Source organism: Opisthocomus hoazin, chromosome Z (assembly GCF_030867145.1).
Source record: "Opisthocomus hoazin isolate bOpiHoa1 chromosome Z, bOpiHoa1.hap1, whole genome shotgun sequence".
NCBI lineage: Eukaryota > Metazoa > Chordata > Aves > Opisthocomiformes > Opisthocomidae > Opisthocomus > Opisthocomus hoazin.
The window spans coordinates 53,052,096-53,068,850 of NC_134454.1; the positions used below are offsets into that span (position 1 = coordinate 53,052,096).

Genomic DNA, 16,755 nt, shown 5'->3' on the forward strand with positions numbered 1-16,755 from the left:
ATTGTAATATAAATTCTCACTCGAAGTGTTCACTAATAAGCCTAGGCTTAACAAAGTTACTGCTGCAATCATAGTTTCAAACCGCCAGCCTTTTTGACGATCCATCCTGGTTCAGGAGCCTTCTTCACTCGAGAATAATGGATCCAGGCCGGTTGTTGTTCTCAAATCTTGAATGCGATGAAAGTGATCAGCAGTACCTGGTAAGGTCCATTCCACTTCTCTCTCAGTGGATCACCTGAAAAAGTTCTTCACATAGACTTAATCTCCAGGGCTAAATGGATGGATCGAGTGATCTAACTCTTTAGCCCTGATACCTAAGGCATTTTTACTAATGTTTTCTAATTATTTTTCTAAGGATATAACATAATTCTGTAGATATTAATTTCTCAACTGGTTTAAATTTTTCCCTTGATATTTGACCTGATATAGTCTCTCATGTAGTATCTTAAAAGGGCTCAAATTTTATTTCATCTTAGGTTTTACACGTATTCGAGGTAGGGCAATAGGCAATGCTTGGTACTAATATAGATTCGCTTCTTGGCGTATTTTTGTTATCTGTTGCTTTATCGTGTGGTTATGTTTTCTACTTGCCCACTGGCTTGTGGTCTATAGGGCATATGTAACTGCCAATTGATTTCTAATAGTTTGCTGACCTGTTGCACTATTTCTGCACAAAAACATGTCCCCTTATCTGAGGAGATAATTGTCGGTACCCCAAACCCCAAGGTGTTATTTCATTTAATCATACTTTAGTTACTCCTCTTGCTTTGTTTGTTCTACAAGGGAATGTTTTTGGCCAACCTGAAAAGGTATTTGTAAGTACTAATAAGTACCTGTACCCTCCTTTTCTTGGAAGTTTAGAGAGATCAGTTTGCCAATGGTCTCCTGGTACACTTCGCTTCCCAATACTTCCTAATTGTACCTGCTTGCCAGTATTTGGGTTATTTTTTAAACATATTTCACACTATTGGGTTACTTGTCGGACTGTAGTATACAAATTTTTCCCTATTAATTTCTGATTTAAAAATTTATACAGGGAGTCCGCTCCCCAGTGTGTCCTATTGTGTTCTTCTTTAACCATCCCCCATATCTGTTTAGCAGGGATTATAATTCTGCTATCACTTGAGTAGGCCCATCCCTTGGATGGAACCTGTCCTCCTAATCCCTCTATTAATTCTTCATCAGCTTTAGAATACTCAATATTTTCTTGGTCAATTAGGTTTCTACTTCTGTTGTCTGGGATTAAGGTTAAAATCTCTTGCATTCTCTCTTTTACCTGTTTAGCTGCATAGTCAGTCAACCTGTTACCTCTTTCCTGGTTAGTGTTATCCTTCAGGTGTCCTCGGCAGTGCATGACAGCAACTTTTGTTGATAGTTGAACGGCTTCTAATAGGTGAAGGATTTCTTCAGCATATTTAATTTGCTTTCCTTGTGCAGGTAGTAGTTCTTGCTCCTTCCAGTATGTCCCATGAGCGTGGACAACTCCAAAAGCATATTTGGAATCTGTCCATATATTTATCTTTTTTGCTAACTCCAGAGCCCTAGTTAGGGCAATAATTTCAGCCTTTTGAGCTGATGTTCCAGCAGGTAGTGATTGAGACTTAACCACTTTGTCTGTTGTTGTCACCACATACTCGGTCCTTCGAATACCTTGTCGGTCAAAGCTGCTTCCATCTGTGAACCAGGAGTCCTGGGCATCTTCCAGGGGTTCCTCTTTCAAATCTGGTCTGCTGGAGTACACAGTCTCTATGGTTTCTAAGCAATCATGTACCGATGGTTCAGAGATTGACCCGCTGAGAAAAGAAGCTGGGTTCATAATGTTACTTGCTACAATGTTAATATCATCTGAGAATGGCCTGGTATTGTAGGAATCGGGACAGGGAAAGCCAGTGGTTCCCTTTTTGTTCCAGTACAGCTGATAGTGTGTGTGAGACCAGTACTGTGATCTTTTGGCCCAAGGTAAATTTTCGGTCTTCCTGAATATTCAAGATTGCTGCCACCACAGCTCACGGACATCCTGGCCATCCTTTGCTTGCTTCATCCAGCTGCTTAGAAAAATAGGCTGCAGCTCTTTTATAGGGTCCCAGCTGTTGAGCTAGGACCCCCAGAGCTATGCCTTGTCTCTCATAAGAAAAGAGCCAGAAAGGTTTAGTAACATCAGGCAGGCCCAGGGCCAGGGCCTTCATTAGTTCTTTCTGAAGTGTCTGAAATGCGTTTTGAACTTCTTTGGACCAGATCAATCAGGTGGGGTTATTTTTCAAAAGTTTGTAGAATACAAGGGTTTCACTATGATTCCGTAATTATAAATCCATAACCGGCACCAACCTGTCATTCCCAGAAATGTCCTGAGCTCTTTTACCATCTAAGGAACGAGAGTCTTTCAAATGGCTTCTTTACATTCTGTTCTTTGTCTTCCAGACAGCTCGTATCCAGGGTAGGTTATCATTGGTGCACCATCTGAGCTTTCTGTTGAGAGACTTGATACTCATTTAGTTCTAAAAACTTTAACAAACTGATAGTCCACTGTGTACAGTCAGGTTATGTTTCAGTTGTTATTAGTAAGTTATTGACATACTGTAAAAGGGTTCCATAAATTCTGACTTTCTTTGGTAAAAGGCAGACAGAAGAATGCATCTTTTAAATTCAATAATGTAAACCATATTTGATCATCTTGTGATTTAGTAAGTTAAGTATAGGGATTAGCTACCACAGGGTGTATGTCTTTAACAATCTTATTCGCTTCTCTTAAATCCTGTACTACCCGATAAGTTCCATCAGTTTTGTGGGGTTTTTTTTACACCAGTAATATAGGAGTATTGTATTCTGACTGTAAAAAGTTATTGATTGGTCCTTCTGTTACTTTTCGGTCCTCTAATTTCAAGGGATGTTGCTTTTGTTGTATTGCTTGTGCTCCTTTTTTGCTGGGGAAGACTACCCTGTTTCGCCCCCCCCCCCCCCCCCCCCCCTTTTTCATTCCGTCTTTCTGTCTCTTGACTTAAGTACTCCCCTGCTTTTTTTTGCCATTCAGAGCAGCAGCTAAAGAAGCTGGTAACTTGATACTTTTTTGTCTTAATCGCTATACACCACCATTCATAAAATCCAGAGGGATATTCTGTTATTTATAGTTTTTTTTCCAATACTGCGTTAAACTTTTCATCTCCTATATTTTTGTCTAATTGTTTCTTTGTGAGGGGATCATCTCCTCCCGAAGCTCACGTTACAATAAAAGAGCTGCTCAGTTTCTTCACCGATTGGTTAACACAACACACACACACACACATCCTAGAAGGGATCTTTTAAAATCCTTCTGTTTACAAATTGTGTATCCCATAAGTACAACAATATATACAGGTAAATTACTTCAACTAATATGGTTTTATATATATACACATAGATCTTATTTAAAACAATATATACAATATATTTAATACATACCCCAAAACCAGAGTCCTGAAATGACTGATCAATGCCAAATAACTAGAAAACTTGGAACCCTACAATATATACTAACTTATAAGTATTTCAAAACCAGTTCCCAATTCAATTCCTAAATAGTGCCAATTTTTCTTTAAATAAAATAAACCCCATACATTATTAAGTGGTATTCGAGTTGGGGGGTCCCCCTATTTTTTGCAGTATTTCAATATACATCCTAGGAGAGACTTTCTTAAAATTCCCCCCCCCCAAAGGGAAGACGCTGCACCGATACTTAAGAAATTATAAACCGCAGCCCTGATAAATCAGAGTCTAAATACAACACTCCCAAGTCAAAACCCAGAAATAATCAATACCTGCAGAACATACCAAATGTACATGGGGGGGGGGGGCAGTGGTTGTTCTCTTTTTCCTCCCTTTTTTTTTTTCCTGTGGTTTTTTTGCCTGTTTTTTTTTTCCTTTGGGTGTTTTGTTTGGTTTTGTGTTTTTCCTGCTTCATTCCTCTCCGGCTGGTTCTTTCACAGGAGAGCAGAACTCCACACTCGCTTTGTACTTATTTTTACTTATTTGACTTATTTGTCATTCACACAGAAGTTTCACACGCAGTCATACAATCTTTCCAGTGTGCTAGGATACATCCTAAGGTGTTTTCTTTAAAATACCACTGCTTTGCTGTCCCCCCACTTTACTGATTCTGTAATTCTGTTATCTTTCCACAGATTATTTTAACAACTTTAACCTGTCATCCCCCTCTGTCCCACTCTGACCACGTTCCACAATGTCACAATATTTGGGTCGCAGATAAAACAGTTTAGGAGAAAAAGAGGTTCACGGTGAAATGCCCAGTTTTTCACCCCCACTTTACAGCTGTACCGCTTTTCAGTTACAGATTCATTCACCAGTTAACTCACATTCACACACATTCATACTCAATTGTCAGTTTTATGATGCCTCAGGGGTATGTTAACAAGCCATTATCTGAGATGTCTGATGTCTGAGTTCAGTACCAACAAATCCGTATTGCCAGAATAAGTACAACTTAAGCGGGTTTCCTAAGCGTACCAATACCGAAAGTCCATTATTAGAGAAGTACAAAGCTGAACCCATGCTTGTACCAGCATACGACTACCGAGAGTCCATTATTACAGAAGTGCAAAGCTTAACCCATGCTTATACCAATGTACGAAAATGTATACCCTCAGGCGATAGTAGCCTGGTATACAGCGCTCAGTGTGGGACGTCTCCTACAATTTACCAGAACTCTGCAAATGATCGGTCTCAGATTCCCAAACAGAGAAAGAAAGGAAAGGAAAAAAAGAATACCTTTGCTCCTTTAGTTGGTACTTGTCTGCTCCCGCAGTGATCTGATTGAGGCACAGAGTCCCTCTGGGAAATCCCAGGGGTACCCTAGGGGGTCCTGTTCACAGCAGGTCCTGCAGCCAAGCAGAGTGGGTCCCATCTGGGTCGCCAGAAATGATGCTGTGAGAAGCCGGAATTGAAGACTCAATATTCGTCAGACTATTAAGCAGGTATTCTTTATTATGGCGCCGGGCACACAGGGGATCTCTCCTCCAAACGTGTGCACCAAACTCCCTGTCATTTCAGGTTAAAGACAGTCACAGTATACATATTCATTATATTTCTGAGAAATGCTTAGCATATTCATTACTTTTCTAAGAACTAATTAGCATGTGTTGATGTCTTTCACTCTTGTCTGTTAGCGTCCTCGGGTGGTCTTTGGGGGTCTTAAGATGAAGGCTTATACTCCTCATCACAGTGTCTGCTGGTTGATTTCTGCAGTGTTCCAGTATTCTGCTTGTGCTGTTTCCAGCCTTGAAGGTTCAGGGAAGGAGGAATTACGTTTGTAGAAAAAGCATAGTACACTTGGCTGTGTTCAGGACTCAGCTGTACAACTGCTTGGGCAACCTGACTTAATAAGACCTGCTCTGATCAAGGGATTGAACTGGGTGATGCCCAGGAGTCCATTCCAACCTATATTTTTCTAAATTGTATGGAAGCTGAGAAGGATAGAGAAAGAGTAGAGACATGGGTGCCTACGCCTTGGATGGTTATGAATATTTTATATGCCATTGTTCAGTTCTTCACAAATTGCTGAAATTATACATGTTACAGATACACATAAGAATAATAAGAAACTGGTGAGTATAACTTGTCAGTAACAAAATGTGGAATAAATGCTTAGTTACGCATATACAGAATGTTTATTAAAATAGGACTGCTTTTGACAAATATAGCTGAATTTGTAACTAATTTAAATATCTTACTGTACGCAGGCTGCTGAAATCAAAGACAGTTCTCAAAAATGTAAACAGAAGCAAGATGCTTTGGAGATGAAAGAGAAACAAGTAAGAATCTTGATATTTATGATTTTTTTTTTTTGTTTCTTTGCTAATGTATTATTTCAGTACTAGCAGTAGCATATGCTGCATTCAGGTGGAGTGCTACTTAAATTTTGCAGTAAAACACAGATATGGGGGGGGAGTTGTGTGCTCTGCTGTTAGCTGAGAGAGAAATTAAGAGGCTGAAGTGCTTGCACACTTTGCTTCCTCCAGTCTTTAAATCCCGTTAGTCAAACAGGTGTGCTGCAGGTGTATGCTGTATTAAATCAGTTACCTTAATGCAACAAACTTCGGAATAGACAGTGTGTATACATATACTATATATTATGGGCTTTCCTTGAAAAGCTACAGCCTCTATAGTACGGTAATGCGCTCAGCTTTAAACATTCTGTCAACTATTCTATGCGAGAGGCCAGGGTTGTTGCTTCTGTGAAGTGTATATGGTCAGCATTTTTTAAAAAAAAAAAAAAAAAAGTTATGTTGTAAAACAGTTACAGAGCTTCATCTAAGCACTTGGTTCAGAAATGTATAATCTAAATAGACTCTGCACCCTTATATATGTTGCACATTATGTTTGTGCTATAGGTTTTATGAAGTCTTAGATTAACTTTCAAATGTGTTAAGGAAGATCTTGAGCTTTAAGCTTCTGCTTTTGTAAAAATAAAGCAACTTTAAAAATTGGTTTTAAGTCTTGATTGCATTTTTGCTTAAATGTTCCTAAATCCTAACAAAATCTTGTCCGTTCTTCAACTGTCACAGGGCTACTGGAGCTATAACAAACTCTTACTGTTTTAGTGTACGGTTACATCAGCATTTAATACCAGTTACACAGATAGCCTAATTATTTGTCATAGGTTTTGTATACTAAACTCCTTTAATGTTGGAAATACTCAAAATTCTCAGATTGAAGAAATTAATCAAGCTTTGAGAATGAAAAAAGATGAAGAAATGGACAGACAGAGGAAAATACACAACACTCACAAGATGATAGAGGACTGGAAGAATGAGCTCAGTATGATGGCAGCCTGTGAGAATCTTCAGCCACAAATTGATGCTGTTAATAATGAACTGAAAAAATTACAAGAGGAAAGGGCAAATATTGATAGTGATATCAGTGATCTAACAGCAGAGAAAATGAACCAAGAGAGGGAAAAGAAAAGTAAGTTACTTGTGGGTTTGTTTGTTGATTTTTCTTCTTTTTCTTATGACTGTTTGTACAGAATCTACTTGTCCTGCTGTAGTGAAAATAATTTGAGACATTTACCTCGAGCGTCATAGTTGTATCTTATGTTTATAGCAGTCCTCTTGTCTGTTATCAGTTCTGTTAAAAGTAGCAGAAACCTTTTTCAAAGTACGAAGAACAAGAAGATTCAAAAGTGGCAATTGACCTTGAAACTATCCTTCAAAAGATTAGTTTCCTCTGATCACTGGGTAATGAGACTGCTTTGCCAGTTTCAATTTTTTCTGTTGTTAAATGAAGGTGGGTACTGTTAGCAGGATACAAAAAACCAAACCTAACGCAAAAGCAGTTTGCTTTGAAGATGCCGTGTTTAGAGTTATCTCTTTGGCAGTATCTTAGCTACTGATGCTGCTAGTATAAATTCCTTTATACTAGCCTAGGGTTTACAATTAGTTGTTTCTAAGAAACAAAATCCAAACATTATAGCCGGGCGAGTAGGGAGTGCTGTATATATTCCTTGGTGAGTGTAATATGTTTGCACGTACCTATCTGTCTGGCAGTTAACTTGTCACAGAATCCAAGAATAAACTGAGGTATAGAGAGACCGAGTGACCTCAGGAAGTAGACACTATGTGTTTTACCTTGAGAAGCACAGAAAGTGTTTAATCTCTGTTTCTCCTGAATAGCAAATGCTTTTGCACATAGTCTATTGTCACACATTTGGCTTTCTGCAAGCATGGAATAACTCTCGGAGATTTCACATTGCTGGTCCCACTACCGCTTTCCTCCTGAGGTGTTTTTGGTTTTGAATACAAAGGTAGAACAAGTTTGGAAGAGAGATGTTTTTAGGACTGAATTCCAATGTTTTCGTTGTGCTACGCATTTCATTGTACTTCAGGTAAGTCTTGATTTTATTTTAGATTTTCAGCTTTAATAGTTCTTAAGATTTCTTTAGAATAAGCAGGTTCTTGACTGTGGGAAGAGAAACTCTTAATTCTTGCAGTCTCCTAACAACCTTATTGCTGGAGTAGCATAGTTAATAGATACGGGGAAAATGCTAATTGTGATGTGTACCTGGTATGAACTCTGTTTCAGAAACTACCTTAAATTACAGGGATAATTGATCGCCTTGAACAACTTAATAATATAATGAATATGAAGGAAGAGAAGCTTAAAGGGAGATTCCGAGACACACACTGTGCTCTTATGTGGCTAAGAAAGAGCAAAGACAAGTTTAAAAAAGAAGTTTGTGAACCCATGATGCTTGAAGTAAGAACATTTACTTGTATATCACTCTAACCAGTCAGTGTTTAGTATATTTATGCCTTGTGAGACTTTGAGGATGACTTTGAGACTTGCAAGACACATCTTGAAAGAGCTGCCAGTGCCAGTTACATGCAGGATACATTAGGATGGTGAACTATTTGTAATTTTAATTCGTAGGCAATGCAGTAATACTCAACAGTGAATAAGATGGGGTGGTTCCTTCTCTTTTTCCTCCTCAAGGAGCAGTCTTTTATTAAGGTCCCCATTCCAGATTTCCTCTAAGGTACATCCAGTTATTTATGCTTAAGTAGTTCTTACTTGCTGCTTAAAAAAGCAGTAGTAGTTACAAATGAGTACCTTCCCTTATAGCACACCCTGCTCAGTAACAGCTACAACATGACGCTGTGATTACAGAATCACAGAATGGTAGGGGTGGGAAGGGACCTCTGTGGGTCATCTAGTCCAGCCCTCCTGCCAAAGCAGGGTCACCTACAGCACGCTGCACAGGACCACGTCCAGGCGGGTCTTGAATATCTCCAGAGAAGGAGACTCCACAACCTCCCTGGGCAGCCTGTTCCAGTGCTCTGACACCCTCAGAGCGAAGCAGTTCTTCCTCATGTTCAGATGGAACTTCCTCTGCTTCAATTTGTGCCCATTGCCCCTTGTCCTGTAGCTGGGCACCACTGAAAAGAGTCTAGCCCCATCCTCCTGACACCCACCCTTCAGATATTTGTAAGTATATATTAGGTCCCCTCTCAGCCTTCTCTTCTTCAGGCTGAACAAGCCCAGCTCCCTCAGCCTCTCCTCATAGGAGAGATGTTCCAGTCCCTTCACCATCCTTGTAGCCCTCTGCTGGTCTCTCTCCAGTGACCCCCAGGTGTTTTTGGGGTTTGCCTTGCAAAGCCAGCTACAGACACAGAAAACACCTGATCTGTCCTAGTTTTGTTTTGTGTTTTGGTTTGATAGACGCTGCTATTCCTGGGAATAGCAGGAATACATTTTCAGAGAGGCTGTTGGTTTTCTAGTGCATTCCTCCACCATTATCCCAGCCTCTCATAATATGCGCTCCCTATAATGTGAAGAGGACAAAGAACTCCAGTGCATTCTTCTTCCTCTTCAGAACTGCAAGCTTGTTTTAATAGTATATTGCTACAATTTAAAGTAGTTGAATGTGGAATATTTGTATATCAATTCTTATGCTTTGTGCATGCGCTAGAACAATTCAAAATTACTTTTGTTTAGTATAAAATACCAAGTATTTGCTGTTTTTACGAGAACTTCCAATTCTGTCTGGAATATCACAACAAATTAATTTTACAGATGCCTTGATAGGATGCCTTTGCTTTTACTTTAAGGCCTCGTTAATCTCTGCAACATCCACTAATGTATGAATTTGTTTTCTTTGATATAATGTAAGTTAGTCTGAAGTACCTATAAATTCTAGCTTTCACATTGCTAGTAAATGTACCCAGCCTTGGGCTAACTTGAGGTTGTTGAATTGTGTAGTTTGTGTAATTTTGCCTATGTTTGTCACGTATGGTGACATAATATCTAATTATTATTGACAATTACTGAAGGATTCTAACATCAACATTTCATTCAGATAGGAAAAGCTTCATCCATCTTAAATGTGGATTTTTTTTTTAAGAATTTGAAGATAATTAAGTCCATCTGTGAATCTCTGTCTTTTCAGGGCTTCACAATTCTGTATTTACATTTGGTGATGTTCACTGTGTCCAAATCAAAGGGAACTGCATATAAATAGTTTGTGGAGTGTGGCATTTTCTGGTTTTGATTCCTTAGGTTAGCTGCTTCTAAACAGTGAGGTACCTTTAGTGGTACTGGAGCAGAGCCACTAGACATGAGATGGTGGTGATTGCAATTGTAAGGTTAGGGTGGAGTAGAAGAGGCGAGGACATGGTATGGTGGAGACAGAGATGGCTCCAGGAATGCTAAGAAAGGGTATAGATGGCTAAAATAAACACAATGACATGTGAGTTACTGTAGATTTCCTCACAAGAGAATTGGTTGCAATAAGACAGGGAATATGTCTGTAAAGACATTTCAACACTGTCTTTGTTTTCATTAAATGTAAGCTTGGATATCATCTGACTGCTTAAAATGTTTTGGGAGCCTGTTAAGTCCAATTGTATTAAATCTCTATTTCATTACATTTCTTTATCAGATCAATATGAAAGACAACAGATATGCTAAATATGTTGAAAATCACATTTCGGCTAATGACATGAGGGCTTTTGTATTTGAGAGTCAAGAGGATATGGAAATGTTTCTTGTGGAGGTAAGTAGATACCAGTTTTTAAAACTAGTTAAATACTGATGTAGGAGCCCTAAACTTCGGAGTCTACCAAGTAAATCTGTATTTATTAAGTTTTGATTGGCAATATCAGCACAATAGCTAATACAAAGTATTCAAATGTTTCCTTCTGGAGTAAATTTTTTTTTTTTTTTTTAAGGCCTAGACCAACTGGAGGGATGCAGGAATATTAAGAGAATATTTCTTTTTAGAAATAAATTTCCTCTTCCTTGACAAGGCAGTAATCACTGAGGAGAAAATACTGTGTACAAACAAAGACAGCAGGAAGCTACAAATTTAGTACGGAGCATTTCCAATGCCTCCTGACTAAAGACGCAAGAGGGCATCTTTTGTGAGAAGACAGTTGACCTAGCAGCAAATCAAGCTTATATTTTCTTACTACTGCTGTCTCCTGGAGCAGTAAGGAAGAGTGTTCCCTTCGAGAGCCGGACAGATGACACAGGAGAAAAAAGCCACAAGATACGACGTTATCTGTCATAATCTATCTATTCCCAACTACTGTCTGCAGAATAGTGTGATTAGTGACAAACTGTCCTAAAATTTTTTAAGATCTATCTACCCTTCACCGAACCTAGTCATTTTATATACATGAGCAGTAGTGGTGATATTTGAGGTTGTGGGGCTTCTCTTGCCTCCATGGTTGTGGAACCCAGTGCAAGGTTGCTTTAACCAGCCAAACTGATCTTTCATTGGTGTCCTCAATCTTTTCTGTCCTGCTAGGATCAGGCTTTCCAGAGCCTCTGTAGCCAGTGATCTGCCATTATCTGTGCAAAATGGCCATACAGCTTGACAGAGAGTGCTTCCTTATTACATTCAGCTTAGCTAAACTAAATCTAAATAGCTATTTAGATTGAGCACCTGGCTCTAGATTTCTCTGATTGCTTTTGTTTTCTCTAGTGCGTGATATTTTCATGCAGAGACATTAACTAAGCTTGGCTTTTAGAGAACTCAGTTGTGCCTGAGCCAGAGAGGATTTTTGTGGGTTCTTCCAGAAGCTGTCAGTTTAAAATAATCCTGAATCTGTGAATCAAGAATAAATACTTGACTTTCATGTAGTGTATTTTTCTGCCCTTTTTTACCAAATAATCTAATGTAATCTGTATTTAGATGCGCGATCGTCAGAAACTAAGAGTGAATGCTGTCTGTGCGCCTGCCGTATCGTGTGCTGAAAGCTTACCTTCGAGACCTATTGAAGAATTACAGTATGTATCAGATTAGATCAGTGGGGAATGGTTTTAAATACAATGTTGTCGCGAATGAGTGGTTAGGTCACTTAAATGATCACTCACAGGTTTTGCAAGAAAAGATTTTACTGAAAATTTAGGAAATGTGATGTTACAGAGTTCATTGGCTAGGTTCACTCTATGACTTACTAAGTAAGTGGAATACAAAATCGGAGGAGATTTTGAGTGGAAAATGATTTACACAGAGTGCAAGAAAGTGTAAGGGAATAGGTTGACTCTCCCACTGAGTCACCAGGTTCTTGCTCTCTAAACCCTTGCTCAGAGAGGAGCCTAGGTGCGGCTGGATCCAGAACCGACCTTTGGTGGTGTTGCTATATATTGAAATTTTCTGCAGAAGACAAATTTTCACCAATTCAGTTCTGAGTTAGCAGGACTTCTTTCTGACCCTTTGGTGACTTCAACTGGCTTACCTGCCAAATTTTATTTCTGATGCATGGTTTTTTTTCTCTTCTTCAGCCGATACGGATTTTTCTCGTATTTACGAGAGTTATTTGATGCTCCTCATCCTGTGATGAGTTATCTTTGCTCCCAGTACCGTGTTCATGATGTCCCTGTGGGAACAGAGAAGACCAGAAACATGATTGAAAGGGTGAGATGTCCTAAATAGTACAAACACACCTGTGGTCTAGAGTTTTATTTTGGAAATTCTTTGGCAAGATGATGTGGAGAAAGCAAAAAATTGCTGTAGCCTTTTATTTGGCCTCTAGCAGTGAGAACAGTTAATTATACACAAACGTGTTGCAAGACGTTTTAACAAATCCAGTCAATCTAATGCAGTACTTCACAGAAAGTTAGATATCTTTCACCTGCTTACTGTTCCAGGGCAGTTATATGATGTCATTTTATTATAATAACTTCTGTTTGAAGTGCCTGAGGTATTCTGGGCAAAATTTTGATGTAACAGTTCATAGCACAGAATAATGCTGACCCATTGCATTTGAAGCAACATTTAGAAGCTGCTTTATTATCATTATTATTATTTTAAATGCATTAAGATGTTCAGTTTCTGGCAAATACTGTTGTATACCTTTGATCAGAATTGATGTAATAAATAGTATGTGAACGTTTTGGATTCTTAGAAATAGGCTAAGAGGTCCCACAAGGAGTAGTCTCCCTACCTTAGTCTTTCATAGGTTCTTGCAAGCTCATCGTTGCTGGATTATAATGGGTAACGCACATGACAGTTTTCAGTTTACATACTTATTCACTCCTCAGTCTGTGCTGGACTTCTGTTATGTATCTTATACACAGAGTGAACTCTTTTTGGAGTTGAGAAGACTATTTTGGACTCTGAGAACAAGAAGAGTTGCCTGTTTGAGAAACTCAGGGAACAGGCTCTGCGAATAGAGAACAATTCCTGTTTTTTTGGGACAGCTGTTGCTCCTTCCTATCCTCGATGTTTCTGAGGCTCCAAGAATGAGAAAGAGCAAAGTAAAAGAGAAGGGAGTCCTGGATGACAAGCTCTTCTCTTAATGTTTTTTCTGAGTATTTTTTTCTTTAAACGTCAGTTCTTCTACCACATAGTTTTTAGCACCAGATGAAGCAGGTTACCTGTATAATAGGTCTTTCAGTCACATTTTGTAAACCAGTCAGAAACTCCACTTAGATACTCCCTCCTTTCCAGAGCTCTGTGGGCACCAAGTGAAACATCACTGGTCTGGGGGCAAAGATGAGCCATTATTCTGAATGTGTTGCATGTGGCACTTTCGCAGTTCAGTTGTGTAAAGTTTTTTCTTTGTTTTTATTATTTTTGATTGAGAAATGCGTTGTTTGCAACATTTTGTTTCACATGTGCCAGAGAAAATTTTAGTTTTAAAGGGAACCTGTTTCCTAGAGCTGAGCATATGGAAAAAGGACTATGATGGAAATGTCATCAACCACAGTCTGAGCTGTAAAGCAAAGTAAATGCGGTTTTCAGTGTCCAGCAACCAAATCAAGAGTATATTGCTGGTGCAGTTTATATAATCTGTTGAGGCTTTTTGATGTTCCTTTTGTGCTGGACAACTTAAATCCTTTTGACGTCCTGTACTACCTTGCGTGATGGTAAATCTTTGGTCATTTATAATTATCCTTTTTGACATGAGTCATTTAAAAGTAGCAACTCTAGTGTTTTTGTGCTGCATTTTTTTTCCTACAGATACAGTTACTTCACTGAAGTTCATGCATTACAGCTCACCTTATGGTTTCATCTGGTAATTTCCTAAGTACTTTTGGTTCTTTGGTACACAGGCTATGTTTGCATGTTATGCATCTACAGCAAGTAGAATCCTGGTTCATGATGTAGTACGAATATTAACAGATTTTTCCAGTGTGTATCTGTAATGTCAGAATAATCAGAACCTGGTTAACTGGTTATGGTAGCATACTACTCTGTCTGTCAGAGTCTTAACAGTTCTTTGCTGGCCAGTCTGAATTACAAGTATAATGATGCATTAAATTTAACATCATCTTTTTGCAAAGGCTTGTTAACAGTCTTACGTAAGCTGAAATTCTTTACTGTGGATCTTAGCTAGTTTATTCCTTGTTCTGAAAAGCATTGCCTTAAATAACGCTTTAGTCAGGTTAATACATTTGTATGTTTTTAGGTCATACAAGAAACCAGACTTAAGCAAATATACACAGCAGAAGAAAGATACGTTGTGAAAGTATCTGCTTATACAAACCTGACCCTCACCACTAACACATCCCTGAGGGTGGCACAGTTTCTTACTAGTTCAGTGGATACAGATGAAAGAAGACAGTTGGAAAACCAGCAACAGGTAGGAATTTACTTCTGTGCTGGGTATGATGTGAACTACTACCCATTTTATCGTGCAATAGGCATAGACTACTTGCATGTCTTGGTATGGTATGTTTGTAGTAAGAATGCTAGTGGTGTGTGTTCTTTTATTTCAGGACATCAATAACGCATTAAAGTCATTGGATATGCGTTTGACTACATTGTTTGAGAGACAGAAACATCTGGAACGCAGGGACAATGAGCTCAGGCATCAGAAGAAGGAGCTTTTAGAGACAGGAAACAGGAGGCGACAGCTGGAATCAAAAATTGCTATGAAGTATGATAGGTAGGAAACAAACTGTATTATGTATGAAACATGAACAACTATAATAATAAAGGTATTCTGGGTTCCTGTTACTGCAGTGTACTTTCACCTTTACAGAGTAACTGGTAGTTGAGCATCAGATACAGGTGATAATCAAGACAAAGAAGGTGTTTAGAGACGGAGATTAAGACAGTATTTGAGAAACAATGTAGCAATGTTTCAGATAGTTTCCTGTAATAAAATCATACGATTCTGGTGAGAGATCTTTGCACTCATTTGCTCAAATATTACCATAGCCTTCTGTCTTGGTAGCACATACCTAGATAATGCCATAACGTGCATAGATGGTACTAAGTAGGCATGTCAGGGATTGAGTTGGCCCCTGACTGTCCTCAGTATTTGTCTTGACATCTTTTCTGGTTTTGTGGGCCTCTGCAATTAGTTCTTTTGTCACTGTTTTGGCATAAGGGAGAACCTGGGCATGGTTCAAGAGGTATTTCACTTAAGCTTACACTGGCAGATGGCAGTGTAGTCAAGATTGCCCGAGGCTTCACTCCCTCCACTCCAGTAACACAGTCCCAGCAGACCATGTACCCTCAAATACTCCTGTATGTTCTTAAGCCACACTTCTTTTCATTTTCTGAAAGTTGATGCTGGTGTTTGTGTGCCCAGCTTTTGTGTTACTTACGGTGCATTAAACTGAAAAGAGAGTACGGGGTTTGTTGGGTGGGAAGAACAGAGCTTCAGGGATGTCAGAGGGACCAGAATCAACTGCTGTATAGTCAAAAGTGCTGTGAAAAGAAGCAGCTTTAAACAGTTTGGATGTGAGATTAGCCTCAAAGCCAAGTGTTACTCTCTGGTTTCTTATTGCAGATGTATGTAGTGTCATCATCTTTTACTAGGATACGGAGTACAGTTTGAAGGCGGGAGGCAGACCCTTTACCTAGACAAATATTTATTAAATCCTTCCATTTGAAAAAGAAATTACACTGTAAATTTTGAATAGGGCTAAGAATCCTGACACAACTAAAGTCAAGGCTGTTACAAACTTTCTTGTGTAATGTGGATGTCTTTCTGTAGACATAGAAATTAATAAAATAATCCTTGCAGCAAGTATAGCTGTTTTCAAATATTCGAATTTCTAATTTATATGAGTATCTGAACAAAGCTGGATATAATTTTGTAAGTAATATGCAATGGCAATCACTTAGATTGGAAGGGACTTTGTGTACTCTGTAGTCCAGCCGTGTTCTCAAAGCAAGGTCAACACTGAATTCAGACCAGGTTTTCAGGGCTGTATCCCACTGCATATTGAAAGTCTCTGTGGAGACTGCATGAGCTCTTTGGACATCCTATTCCACTGCTTGACTGTGCTTAGGGGGAAAAGGCTTCTACTGACATCCAGTCTGGGTATTTCTTGTTCCAACTTATGTCCGCTGTGTGTCATCCTTCTACTCTGCAGCTCTTACAAGGGCCTGGTTCCATCCTGTCAGTGGCTTCCTTGTGGAAGGGATGGGTGAGTTTCTGTTAGGTGCCCCGAAGCTGTCTCTTGCCTGCAGTGAACAATGTGAGCACCCTCATACTGTCCTTGCAGGGCCTGTGCTCTAGCCCTAGACTAACCTGGTTGATTTCCAAGTTTGCTCCAGTTTGTTGATGTTTGGGACGGAGGGCACAAGTGCGTGCAGTGCTGAACAGATTGGAAAAATGACTCTTCTCCTGCCTCTGCTTCCATTCACATGGCCAAGGATGCTGGAGAATCTTATCGCTGCCAGGGCGCGCTGCTGGCTTATGCCGACCAACACCTCAAGCCCTTCCCTGCAGAGCTTCTCCCCAGCTAGTGTGTCCGGAGCCTGTGTCTCTTCCAGGCACGCTGCCTTTGCAGGGGCAGGAC

The 16,755-nt window shown here is 39.4% G+C and overlaps 1 protein-coding gene across 1 annotated transcript in view; it reads left to right on the forward strand.

Annotated features, from left to right (window-relative positions):
• SMC5 (structural maintenance of chromosomes 5) overlaps nt 1-16,755 on the forward strand; it is a 65,128-nt gene that overhangs the window by 21,176 nt on the left and 27,197 nt on the right. Inside the window, exons 8-15 of the mRNA XM_075410753.1 lie at nt 5,730-5,801; nt 6,699-6,954; nt 8,090-8,244; nt 10,427-10,540; nt 11,684-11,778; nt 12,277-12,409; nt 14,406-14,579; nt 14,716-14,885. Coding sequence (XP_075266868.1) covers nt 5,730-5,801; nt 6,699-6,954; nt 8,090-8,244; nt 10,427-10,540; nt 11,684-11,778; nt 12,277-12,409; nt 14,406-14,579; nt 14,716-14,885 — 1,169 coding nt within the window. The remainder of the gene's footprint in view (nt 1-5,729; nt 5,802-6,698; nt 6,955-8,089; nt 8,245-10,426; nt 10,541-11,683; nt 11,779-12,276; nt 12,410-14,405; nt 14,580-14,715; nt 14,886-16,755) is intronic.